At 36.1% G+C, this 13653-nt stretch overlaps 1 protein-coding gene across 1 annotated transcript; it reads right to left on the bottom strand.

Moving 5' to 3' along the window:
* Positions 1-1495: 1495 nt before the first annotated feature.
* On the bottom strand, positions 1496-13097 carry LOC149206456 (small ubiquitin-related modifier 1-like). Its single transcript, XM_089395434.1, has 3 exons — positions 12823-13097; positions 2099-2248; positions 1496-1841 (listed from the first exon to the last, which is right to left on the bottom strand). The coding sequence occupies exons 1-3, from the start codon at positions 12916-12918 to the stop codon at positions 1779-1781; spliced, it is 309 nt and encodes a 102-aa protein (XP_089251560.1). The 5' UTR covers positions 12919-13097; the 3' UTR covers positions 1496-1778.
* Between the last annotated feature and the right edge of the window lie 556 nt (positions 13098-13653).

Below are 13653 nucleotides of genomic sequence, written 5' to 3'. Positions count from 1 at the left end.
TATATGATTCAAGATTGCAAATATATATATAAAAATTTGGAGTACATGTTAACTATAGTATATATAATATATGGTATAAAATCCAAGTCTACTACTAAAACTTTCAGTTAGCATACATTAATCTGCCCAGGATTGTACCACATCACCTGTGAGACCAAACTTTCCCACCTAAGCACCACGTACTCTGCTCTTTTACATTATAAAACCCAAAACCCAAGTCAAAGGGAGCTTTGACTAACAATCTCTCATACTCCCCATAGATGTTCAAATCCCTCAAATGTATCGTTTTACATTACATTATAAAACCCAAGTCAATGGGAGCTTTGACTAACAATCTCTCATACTCCCCATAGATGTTCAAATCCCTCAAATGTATCGTTTTACGTAACTTTTTGCAATTCACAAGCAACTTCGACAAAATAAATAACTCCCGGCTACAACTATTATACTTAATTAAAGGGGTCATTCTAAAGTATTGTAGCCAGCTCTATTGCAGTGTATTATTTCCATATATCGGAGAAGTATTGTAGCCAGCTACAACTACTATACTTAATTAAAGGGGTCCTTCTAAAGCATTGTAGCCAGCTCTATTTATTTCCATATATCGGAGAAGCTAAAGGGGTCATTCTAAACTATTGTAGCCAGCTATATTGCAGTGAATTATTTCCATATATTGGATAAGGGTACGCGTGCTGCAGAGTGATATTATCAAAATAATATTAAGCGTATTAAAAAAGGAAAATTGTAAAATATTGTGCCAAAAGTCCTTTGCATAAACCAAATATGCATGCCGACATTCTAGAAGAATCACATAATTGCAGGTGTTACCAACTTGGGTTGCAGAATATCCGTTAAATTCACAGAAAAAATATACTCCGAAACTAAACCAGTGTAGTATTTCTATTCTGTATTCGCAAGATTACAGCTAATGGGCAACTTAAAAATGTCAACCTTGGATCAGAAAATGCCCATTTAAAGAGACCAACTATTTAAAGAAAGGAAAATTGTAAAATATTGTGCCAAAAGTCCTTTGCATAAACCAAATATGCATGCCGACATTCTAGAAGAATCACATAATTGCAGGTGTTTACCAACTTGGGTTGCAGAATATCCGTTAAATTCACAGAAAAAATATACTCCGAAACTAAACCAGTGTAGCATTTCTATTTTGTATTCGCAAGATTACAGCTAATGGGCAACTTAAAAAATGTCAACCTTGGATCAGAAAATGCCCATTTAAAGAGACCAACTATTTAAAGACCTTCACCTATATCACATGCACATTTGTCTGTAACAAAAATCTGGAAACCTTCATGTAAAGCTTTGCATAGAAATTTATAACAATATGTCATAGAAATGAAACTATCTGTACAAGTATTGCCTGTATATCTCGTTGCAAAAGAAAAACATTATATATGCAAGGGGCAAGGATGACCAGAAGTGCTAATTTACCTTTCGAATAATTAGAAAACATTATCGCATGGCCTGTCAAATATAGAGAAAAATAAAAGTTTACTAAAATTCATAAACATCAGAATGCCAGTCATATTTTCAAGTATAACTAGTTATAACCCAGATTTAACTCTGCCAACACCATATCAAAGCATCCCACAGTCTGGTAAAGCATATTTCATCATCCTTGCCTAGAGCTGCTAATTAACCTTTTGCGTAGTTGAAAAACATGATCGTTACGGCCAAACATAAATGAAAATATAGATATACTGAAACTCGTAAATGACCATTGCTTGGTTCAATTATTGACCCTATCAAAAAGTCATTCAAAACATCCCGCCAGTCTGGTGAAGCATGGCATCAATTTCATCCCCCTCCTCCATCTCAAGCTGTTGCCATCAATGACATGCATCAAAAAATAAGCTTTACATATGTATGAAGAACCAATTTTTTCACACCACAAACTATATTGAGAAAGCAAATAACTGTAAAAACTCCATCTCAAGCTATTGCCATCAATAACATGCACCAAAAAATAAGCTTGCTAACACAATGTACGAAGGACACAATGTACGAAGGACGAATTTTTTACACCACCAATATTATATCGAGAAGGAAAATAACTGTATAAATCAAAGAAACATACCTCATCAGGAGTTTGCTCGCCTCTCAGGCGGCGTCCATCGAACAGAAATGCTATTGAGTTGAAATCAATGGATTGCCTGTCACAGTAGGCATTCATAAGTTTGCGCAATTGAGTGCTCCGCTTAATCCGAAAAAATACTTCATTCCCATCCTGCAGATGCCAGCCAATGTCAAAGGTAAGGAGGATTTCCATATAATCCAAAATATATGTAATTTCGAACACCTTATATATACACGATGGAAGGGTATTTTTCATGGAAAGGGTAAAAAAATAAAAAATAAAATGGAATCTAAAGATGAGCATTGAGAAAAAGGATAAAAGGGTCCAGATTTTGCAAAAGCACAAGAAAGCAAATGAAAAAAGGCTTGGAGAACCATAGCAAGGATACAAAAAGCGACCACTGAGTACACTATCCTTCCAGGTATAGAATGAATTAAAAAAATGAAGCCAGCTCGGACAACAAATATAAAGAAAGAGTAATGACATACAGTACCCTCCACTTAGGTCTCACTGTGAGAGTTTTACAACTAATCTCCAATATTGAAAGATATATGTATCAAGTATTCAAATTTCACTAAACCCGTTGAAATATCCACTCAAAACATGGTCACTTTTTTAGTAGGGTAATGGGGTTGAAAAATATTGCACGCTACAGCAGTTACCTGGTATACTCCAAACATTTCACACTGAAGATCTTAGGAAAATAGACAGAAGAGAGACGAAACAAAATAAGTAAAATAATAACGTTTACAAGGAAAAATATTATCATAATAGAAACCTTTTGAATAACATAAAATGCAGCTTTCCATTTACTCTTATAATGCCCATTCACATCACCACCACCACAACCACATTTTTTCTACAATTTACTATGCAGTTTCACATATAACATAATATCGTTGTGTTCTAAACTTTCTGTTCATCCTACTTTCTATTCATACTTCACAATAAAAAGAAAGTCAAGCTTAATAAACACTTATTCGTATTGCACTCCATGCCCCGAATGGAAGAGATGTGTCATCTCTGTAGGTAACACTAATAAACTAAATGAAAAGATGGAACTTGACGCCTAATGTAAAAAAGAACATAAGAAAAAAAAAACACTTGAATGCCAATCATTAATTACCATGATGTCAAAAATTAAAAACAAACTAGAATGAGATTTAAACCTTGCTTAATAGATTGGGGTTAAGGTGAATGACAGATCTGTGCCAGTAGTTATTCTCAAACAAAACAAGAAAAATATGGATATTGATATGACACACAATAAAAGATAGTATACTGACTAAAACTAACATGTACCTCCAACAAACATCAACAGCGAGAACATAAGACCAACCGAAACTCAGCAAAATGTCAGGTGACCTTCCCAACCATTTGACAAACCTTAAATACAAATACATATCTTGCTTAATGCATCAATTGTCATGGAAACAAAAGAATACAAGATAAGTCAAAATATAGCTACATCTACACCATATACATGCAAGAATTCAAAATTGAGCAACACTATTTACTCAATAGTCAAACTCTCTGCTCCCTGATGCAAGCATTTGCTCTACCACTTTTGCAGGCCCACATTTGAAGCACAGTAATGGCACCATATTTTCCTGTACAGTGAATTTTTATGCCCCCATTCATGCCACCTGCCTTGTTTACCAACACAGATTCCAAACATGAGAAACGATGAACCCTATTAGTTGATGGAAAACCCCATTCCACTCATATCTAACCATGCAATACTTAGATGTGCAAAGCAATTGAGAACCCAGCCTTCTCTATGGTTAGGACTTGGGATTTGAGAGCTCTGAATAGTCTTTGTGAACCATTAACTGTGTCTGGTTGGGACTTGAGAGCTCTGAATGGTCTTTGTAAACCAGTAATTTCAAGTTATTTCCCATCAAGTCAGAATGTTTGAACTTTGAACACACCACCATTACACAGGCATTGACAGCATAACATACCTGAATGTAGGGAATATAAGTACCTATCCAGATCAACTTCACAACCCAGGAAAAAAATAACCCAAAAAAATATCACCCTACACTTCAAAGCAAAACCAAAGGTTGTTTCTCGTAAAGGTACAGTTGACAGGTGATGCAATAGGAAACTCAATTAAAATGAGATCAACAAAATAATATAACCAAAATTAGTAAATTACAATTCCAAAATTTCAAAAAGATCGAAATTGGAGTGTTTTCCACTGAACTATCCTTAAATATTTAAAATAACACATATCAGACCATTCAAAAAATATGATAGTCACATAAAGACAGAAGGCAAGCAAAAACTGTCAAAATTTTCAGAATGTCCAAGGAGAAAAAGTCACCAAACTCAGTAATAGTGACTATAATTATTTTTGGTTGAGAATAGCATTAATTCTCCAAGAAACAGAACCAGAATCATCACAGCAGTGACTACAGTTCAAACTTTGGACCCACATCCTTAATATTTATTATTAAGGCTCCACCAGTGGAGCTAACAAAAAGAAATTGCTCAAGCAAAATAAACCTAGAATGTAAAATCTGAACGAGGTATGGGTTACTTCTCCAGCATACCAAAGGATTCTTTTAGGACCCCTCTAAGTCCACCAGATGCCTCCTCACATCCCTTCAAGTGGTAGGTGCTTCAAAAAATCCAGTTAATCTATCTTAAAGTACCATGGTTGCAAAACTAATTCTAATGACTCTTTGTTGCCATGGCTGCAAGGGCTATTTGAATTGAGAGTTGTTTGACAGATGCAAACCTCCCAAACCATGACAACAATGCACCATGCCTAATAATCACAAGTTATTACAAGTTTTCCTCCCCTCGGTGACACTGTCCTTGTGTTCTTCAATCAAATAAATCAATTGCAGAATTTAATTAACATAGAAATATAAATTCTGAACATAGCTACCATTACAGACTAGCTGGAAAACAGTAAATAGCAGAAAAATAAATTAAAATTTAGCATAAACATGCACAGATGATTTCTTCTTCTAAATCAGTTTTTCATTCCTTAAACAAAGCTTGCAAGGAAACTAGAAAACTATATTTTGCATGAATTGCAGGGGATCTCAATTCAGCTAAAGTTTGCATCAGCTAGGGATCGGAGAGTCTGCTATTTTGGTAAAGAGTATAAACACTTCTTTCAAACCTCCTTTTGCAAATTTTCAAGAGCTAGGAATGTGGAAGTGTACACCAATGCAGGATCAGATCCCACATGCAGTTAGTGAACAGGGAATCTCAGGGCAATCTGACGGAAGAGACCCATGCTTATGAAAAAGCGCGCATACTTAATTCATTCAATGAAAAACAACAACTTGTAGAGGTTATTATGGGAGATTGATGAGGGCAAGCAGCCATGGTAATGATGACACCTCAGATCAGATTCCTCGAGCAGCAAGTGAACAGTGAATCTCAGGGCAATCTGGTGGAAGAGACACATGCATTTGAAAGAATGTTTATTCTTAATTCATTCAATGGAAAACAACAACTTGCAGAGGTTATTATAAGATAATGATGACGGCAAGAAACCATGGCAATGGTGACACCTTCGATTATGGATAATATGCATTTTCTGATGCGGGGCACATTGAAAGAGTTACACCTCATTTCTATCCTATTGTGGACAGCGTGGGGCACATTGAAGGAGTTACACCTCATTTCTATCATAATGTGGACAGCATGTACATGCATGCTCAGACCTAGGGAGCATTTTTCAAGGAGGCAGAATTCAATAGTGTAAAAACTTCAGTGTAACGTGGTTGGGGCCCCTGAGATTGAATCTCAGGTTTGACTGTAATTACCAAACAGTCTGATATCAATGAAAAATCTTGAATACTTGGTCTACAATTTTTCTCCTATTCTTGTGCATTGTTCACTGTTAATGAATTTTCAGATGTCTATTCTTAGGTAGGGCACAAATACCTGCATGGGTAAAACTCCAGTTTGGGTAGAGGGTGCAGTTTGTAGGGAAAGGATCCATGCTTGCATGTTCCAGTTCATCATCCAGTTGAGGTATACTTAACTGTCACACAGATCAATGCAGCTGGGCACACTAGGTGATTGGATGAGGGTTACGGTTTGTTTCAGTTACCTTGAGCAAGGGTGCAGTTCGTAAGGAAAGGGATTCATGCTTGCATGTTCCAGTTCATCATCCAGTTGAGGTATACTTAACTGTCACAGATCCATGCAGCTGGGCACACTAGGTGATTGGATGAGGGTTAGGGTTTGTTTGAGTTACGTTGAGCAAGGGTGCAGTTCGTAAGGAAAGGCATCCATGCTTGCATGTTCCAGTTCATCATCCAACTGAGGTGTACTTAACTGTCACATGGATCCATGCTTGCATGTTCCAGTTCATCATCCAGTTGAGGTATACTTAATTGTCACACGGATCCATGCAGCTGGGCACACTAGGTGATTGGATGGGAGTTAGGGTTTGTTTGAGTTACCTTGAGCACTTCATGCATGTGACCAGATATATTGAATCTTCCTTCGCCTTCCTATTCTATAAAGAAAACACACAGCACGCATGTTCCAGTTCATCATCCAGTTGAGGTATACTTAACTGTCACACAGATCCATGCAGCTGGGCACACTAGGTGATTGAATGAGGGTTACGGTTTGTTTCAGTTACCTTGAGCAAGGGTGCAGTTCGTAAGGAAAGGGATTCATGCTTGCATGTTCCAGTTCATCATCCACTTGAGGTATACTTAACTGTCACAGATCCATGCAGCTGGGCACACTAGGTGATTGGATGAGGGTTAGGGTTTGTTTGAGTTACGTTGAGCAAGGGTGTAGTTCATAAGGAAAGGCATCCATGCTTGCATGTTCCAGTTCATCATCCAACTGAGGTGTACTTAACTGTCACACGGATCCATGCTTGCATGTTCCAGTTCATCATCCAGTTGAGGTATACTTAACTGTCACACGGATCCATGCAGCTGGGCACACTAGGTGATTGGATGGGAGTTAGGGTTTGTTTGAGTTACCTTGAGCACTTCATGCATGTGACCAGATATATTGTATCTTCCTTCGCCTTCCTATTCTATAAAGAAAACACACAGCACGCCACTGTGTTGGTTAGCGATTTTTTGGTTTTCAGTTGTTATGATGTATTTTCTTCTTTCCATATTCCATAGAAGATAGATGTGATTGAGAGTTGAGATATGTGTACTCACTGTTTTTATTTTTCTGCAGTATATGTTTGTAGATTGTTGGATCCAGAGATTGATGTTTTGATAAGGTTTTGCCATTTGGTGTTGAAGTTACTTAGGACTTTAACAATTATAGTGAGTGAACAATTTGTTTACCATGGTCTAAAAGACATTACCATACTGGTAATGCAAATAAAACTAGGCTTCACCAACACATTTAGCCAAAATTAACCATCACACTAACAAACAGAACAAAAGAAATCCCAATAACCTGAATCGCAAAGATGGCTTCAAGCTCATTCAACCTTAGCAGCCCACCATCTATCACATTTCTGCCCATAAAGATCCCACATAATTTGTTCCCTTGCCTTTGTTCCTCACTCATCCCTCTCCCACTTTCCTTATCCCTTCAATAGATTTATTATTTTTTCAATCTCTTTGCTTCATCATTTTCCTCATTCTTATTTCTCCATAACCATTCTGTCTTCTCCTTTTTTTTGTTTAATCTATTTCCCTTTTCTTTACAATTCTATCCTTTCTCCCCCTTTTCAGTATTTACCTATCTTCTTATTATTTGACCCCTTCTTCCTAATTATTTTCATTATATTTTTTTTCAAGTTATTTAGGTACTTCTTTATGTTTTATTATCCTTGTACTTTCCCACGTGTTTCTCATTTACTTGTTGATTAGTGCTTTTGGTTTATTTATTCCATTCATTATCAATGTCAAACTTTGTTAATTAGAATATTATTTTTAGTTACATTTTCTTGTTTACTCGTTCTCACCTTCAACATCAATTCTATTTTAATTTTATTTTAGTTAAACTTTTTAATCTTCTTGTCTTTATGATTATTTTTCGAATGTTTAATAATACTCTCTTTTACCTTTTTCTTCCTATTGTTGAGTATTATATTGCGTTTCCTTTGACCTGATTTCTTAGCTACTTCTTTACTAATAATATTATTCAATCTCTGCTATCTTAAAAGACTTATACCTCTTGTATTTTCCTGTCTTCTTCCTCCTCAACAACAATTCTCATCTCTTCATTCAGTTTTGAAAGTGTTCAAGATCAAAATTGATTACAAAGAAGATATCTACAATCAGTATTCCAAATGGAAGGCCCAACAAATAGGAGGATATCAACAACAATTTGTCTCTTACTACAACATGGAATTTCAATCTCTAGGCCTTATTGAGGAACAAAGGTAGTCATGTAGACTTTGTATGGATATAGCTCACAGGATTCCTGAAACCAAAAAAGGATGTTTGAGTAGTCATTGATCTGAAATTTTTTGAAAACTGCCTTGCCAAATATGGCAGAGGATAAATCATCTATTTTCACCTAAAAACTGCTCACTTGCAACATTTTTAGCAGTCACACACATCTAGATTGGATAATTTTGTGTGAATTTTATAAGGCATCCTAGGACATTATCATGCCAAACTTGCTTCAAGTGTAGAAAAACGCCTATATAACAATCATTAAGTGAACAATGTAAACAAAGGTGTCATTTGGTTCATCCCCAAGTCTAGGGACCTTATCAAAAGTTGGAGATTGATCACCCACCTCAATGTCTCTTACAAGATTCTAGCCAAGGCCTAGCCATGCATGTCAAGCACATTTTACTAAGATCATACATCTAGAACAAATAGCCTTCATTGGGGAATGATTTATTCTGGGCAATATTATAGCCATATAGGAAAGATTCGAGTGATTCAGATTCTCAAGCCTCAACGCTTTATTCATCAAAATTAACTTTCAAAAAGCATATAACAGGGTCGAGGGGCATTTCATCCTGGCTATGCTCAAGGATATCAATGTTGGCCCCAACTTCCCTAGTGTCATGGAAACTATTTTCTGAAAAGAAAGAATGTCTCTCAATGAACAGTAGTAAATTTGAACAAGTTGCACTCTTTCAATTTTTCCAACAAGGATACTCATCAGCTCCTATAGTCTAAGTGAGATGGAAGTTGGGGCCTTGTGTAATTTCATCTCTCACAAGGGCCAAGGGTTAACTAAAGGTATCAGTCTCCTGAATAGTGAATTGGGCAACCAGTCAATGGGGACTTTGTTGATAATTTTTTTCTCAAGATCTTGTAGGGGAATAGAAATCAATAACCTACATGATAAATTGTCTTCAAATATTTGGCTTAGCCTCTAGAACTATAATTTAGTGGACCAAAACCAAATGTTTTAGACAAAGCCAACATTTCTATTTGAATGACAGATTAGTAAGGGACTCGAATACATTCAAGTCAAATATTTAAGTTTCTGGGCATCCTAATCACCTTTCAAAGGTCCCTCAAATAATTATACAAGATGGTCATCCAAAGAGTTCAAAAGAAAATTGAAAATGATTCACCAAGCCATTAGCTTTAGCTACCAAATCCCAAATCTGTAATCCTTACTACAATTCATATATATTCTTCCTCTTGCCAATTCCGCTCAATCAGTGGAGAAATCAATTTGTGGCTACAAGTAAAAATGGAGGGTAGTAAGAGCTTTTACAAAAAAAATCAGAACTTTATTGCATTCCGATGATTAGGGACCATGGGGATTATCAAAACACATACCCAAGCTTAGGCCTTGTGCAAAAATTGAATTATTAGTGTGTTAGAGAAATGAGGCCTCGAAGGTTCTTGTGTAAAAATTTAAAATTGTCCTATGGGCATGAATTCATGGTATGACTTAAAACTACAAACTCATGTTATCATCTCAACCATGGTTAACATAAAAAAGGCCTTTGTCACTCAAAGCATATGAAGGGCCTAGAATACTATCAAGCCATTCTTGAAATAGAGAAGCCAAAGGTTCAATTTTGGTTGTCTTTCAATGAATACTCCTTATAGTGATCCCTATCCTTTTGCTCAAAGGCAGAACCTATCATTATCCCTATCAAAGGGCCTTTGATCCCTATCCATATCAAAGCATGTGAAGAGCCTAGAAGGCTATCAAGCTATTCTTGAACTAGAAAAGCTAAGGATAAACATATTTTAATTTCTCAAGAGGCATTAACACAAACAAAAGCATTTTTACTCACAAATTGAAGACTAGGTCACTTGCCTTGTGCTAAAAAGAGTCATTCAAAGTTCAAACCAAGGTTATCAAAACCACTTAGATTGGATCAAGTTCAACCAATTTGAAGCAATTATCAAATGAAGGGTCCTAAATCAATTCACAACCGAGTAGTTCAACACCTTTTCAGCTGAGTCCAATCCAGACCAATGTTCGATGAACCTAATCCCACCTGCACAGTCCCATGACAGATTGAATAGTTCTTCATTATTGTTTTTTTTACTGATTTTGATCTAGTCTCAATTTCAATTTTAGTTCTAATAATTTTGGCTCAGGCTTACCAATCATAATAAACTCATCCTTAATCCCTCCTTATCAAGTCAGGTCTGCAATCCCCTGTCACCTTCTGGAAGGGTTGGAATTGTACCAAGGCCAAGGCCCAAAACATTCAAGAAAAATAATTTGGTTTATGGCCACAAATGGCTTAGCCATAAACCTATGTAGTTGTTCAATTAAACAAAATTTGGATATTGAAATGGACATACGTGACTTGGCTCCTCTAGCTATCCACTATCTAGAAACCCTTAACCCAAGAATACTTTCTTTGCCTTGTGCCTCATCTAGTATGGCCACTGCTATGGAGTTGTTGGTTGAACATCAAACTTTGATGCACAGAAATGAGGATGAACTCTCTAGTCTTCATCAACAAATTAAAGGCCTACAAACTTCACTCAACAAGCAGACCTCCGAATCCACTTTCTGAAGCAATGTCATTAGCAATGTAGCTCAAGATTCACCTCATCTAAATGTAACAGTGTCCCCTCAGAAGAGGGGATTTGGACCCGGTGATCTCACCCCTCCTCCCGAGAATTAGTATGTTGGTCTGTAAATGCTTTCAAATTTTGTATGTTCTTTTGGTGCCTATATAGTATATACATATAGGAATAATATTTTGACATAAAGGAACTCAGAAATTTTGACATAGTGGGCATTCCAAAGATGGATAGGATTGTGAATTAACAAATGGAAATAGTTCCTCCTTTGATGTAACTGCTGCATTCACAAAGCAGATTTTCATTGATACAAACGTTCTCGTTCTAGTTTAAAAAAAACATATGTAGAAAAGTTATAAATATGGGGTTCCCCCACATTTCCATTTTGAAGGGGTCACATTTTCAGGCGTTTCAGAAACTTCCAGATGTTTGCACATTTATGCAACTTAGAAGCAAGCATTTAATACAAAAAAGATAACATAGTTTCCATTTAACATCTATCCCACTTAAAATTCATGAAAATCCAAATTATTTCCTTAAATTTAAAAAAGCTCGTTGCCAGGCTCAAGAGTGTAGCAGCATGCCCTTCATATCCCACCATATATATCAATTATCTTATCTAAAATTATTTGCTTGGCCTTCTATAGAAATATCTCCTAGAAGGGCAAGATCCAGGTCCAATAAGAAACAAAGAAAAGAAAAACTGAGGAATTGGATCTCCAGAGTCCAGATGATTACTGATAAATAAAATTATTGTGTTAAGCACATAACTGATAAATAAAATTATTGTGTTAAGCACATCACTGATAGCAGATGAAAAAGAAAAAAGATATTCCATGGCATCCAAATATAGGTCAAAAGCAAAATAAAATGCAGCAAGTAATATTAGTTGATTCATCATAGTAAAATTACTCGACAGAAGTCCACAAAGAGCAACAATTAGACAAAAATTTAGCAATTAGTTAACAATAATCAATAGGAGCTTGGTTCCCGTAAAGAGGGGTGTTTCATACACCCACGGAGGTTCAAATCCCTCTGAGACATGTTTTACCCTCGTGGGCAATTTCACCATTCAATGCTCCGTTTCAAGCAGTTGGGAACAGGTGCGAGTCTTTGATGACTATCGGAATAAATACCCACCATCGGCAGCTTCCTAAGGCAAGGGATTTTCCACGAGTGTTGAGAGCAGTCTACACTGCATTTTAGTATTCCTAGATTAGGGAAGACATGCTTGAGACAGTGTGATAATAGGAAGCATCAAAATAAGCTAACAATTGGGTGGAACCTGAACAAATAGAAGAACAATATGTGACACAAGTCTCCAAGAATACCAAAATAACAGGGAAAGTCACCGAAATATGAGATCAAGCTTTGAATTTATGCGAGCAAAACAAAAATGCTACGCTTCTATGACGCTTCTATGAATGGAGAAAACAATGTAAATATGCAGATGCAGTTGTAACAGAGGCTACCGCACTTGTATACTTGAAATTAGTGATGGGGTTAAATCGACCAGAGGCATTCATGATGGCTATATAAGCAAAGGTAGAAATCTTTTTTTTAAGATATTAAGCCGGTAGAATTAATAACCAGGATTTAGATAATATATTAAAACAGAAATTTGTAAGGGCAAAAGGTTAGCAGATAAATTTATAGCTTTGGCAACCTATGAAAAGCTTCTCAGAACCTTAGACCCAAAAAAAAAAACCCTGAGAATACGATTAAAAAGCTTTCCTCGCCCAAAAAAGCATCGTCGGCCTCTTTTTATTTTTATCAAGGTTATAATTCAAATACCTGGCCTTTGACCTTCAAATTGATGTGAGCTCCCTGATCCAAGGGCTTCTTCTCCTCCTCTTGCCCTGCTGGAGCGGCGTTCCCTCTGTCATCCATACCAGCCTGCCTTGCAATTTCACTGTTTCTCCGCAGAGTGAACAAGTCCTAAATCCAATTCCTGTCGAGTTGTATCGCGACCTCCCGACACGCGCAGCTGCACCAGAACACAAAGACTGCCACTGGCGACTATCGAGTTCTACTCGAGATAAAATAGGTGAAGCGGATTAAAACCCTCGTACCGGATGCGTTAGGGATATCATTTACATTTAATATAATTGTACGGAGGAAATGTTCTAACACTTCAAGCCCCTTTAACCGTATATTTACATTTAATATAATTGTAGGGAGAAAATGTTCTAACACTCAAGCCCCTTTAACCGTATATTTGTTTGAAACATTTTAATTTTTTTTTTAAACGAGGAATTTGTTTGAAACATTTTAATTTTTTTTTTAAACGAGGAATCAATAATGGGTAGATACTAAGGTAATTATAGACTTATTTTAAGTAGGTACTAAGGTAATTATAGACTTATTTTAATGACAACATTTTGGATGAAAATTATGACTTGGTTTGAGAAAGAAAATGAAATGATATGTAATATCTATCGACTAAAAATAATTTATGGGATTATTAGTATTTTGCTTTTCGTTTTTTGTAATTCAATATTTTTTTTTATTCAAATTGATGATGAACTCGCCCAACCTTCCAACAATCTCATCGTTGAAAAGACAATGCCAATAAACCAATGTTAACATATCCCCATAACTTTTTCTAATGTCTTGAATGCATCA

Source organism: Pinus tabuliformis, chromosome 1_2 (genome assembly GCF_031772625.1).
Source record: "Pinus tabuliformis cultivar Carrire ecotype Pingquan chromosome 1_2, CPIR1, whole genome shotgun sequence".
Classification (NCBI taxonomy): Eukaryota; Viridiplantae; Streptophyta; class Pinopsida; order Pinales; family Pinaceae; genus Pinus; species Pinus tabuliformis.
The sequence above is the reverse complement of the archived record's forward strand: the minus strand, read 5'-3'. Positions and strand labels throughout refer to the sequence as shown.

What these genes read in the sequence shown, in the direction of transcription:
- LOC149206456 (XM_089395434.1), bottom strand. Translation starts at nt 12,918, where the DNA reads ATGGATGACAGAGGGAACGCCGCTCCAGCAGGGCAAGAGGAGGAGAAG. An exon ending in ATTTGAAGGTCAAAGGCCAG is followed by an intron (nt 2,249 to 12,822) that starts GTATTTGAATTA and finishes TGGCATCTGCAG; the next exon opens with GATGGGAATGAAGTATTTTT. An exon ending in GCGAGCAAACTCCTGATGAG is followed by an intron (nt 1,842 to 2,098) that starts GTATGTTTCTTT and finishes TGATGGCAACAG; the next exon opens with CTTGAGATGGAGGAGGGGGA.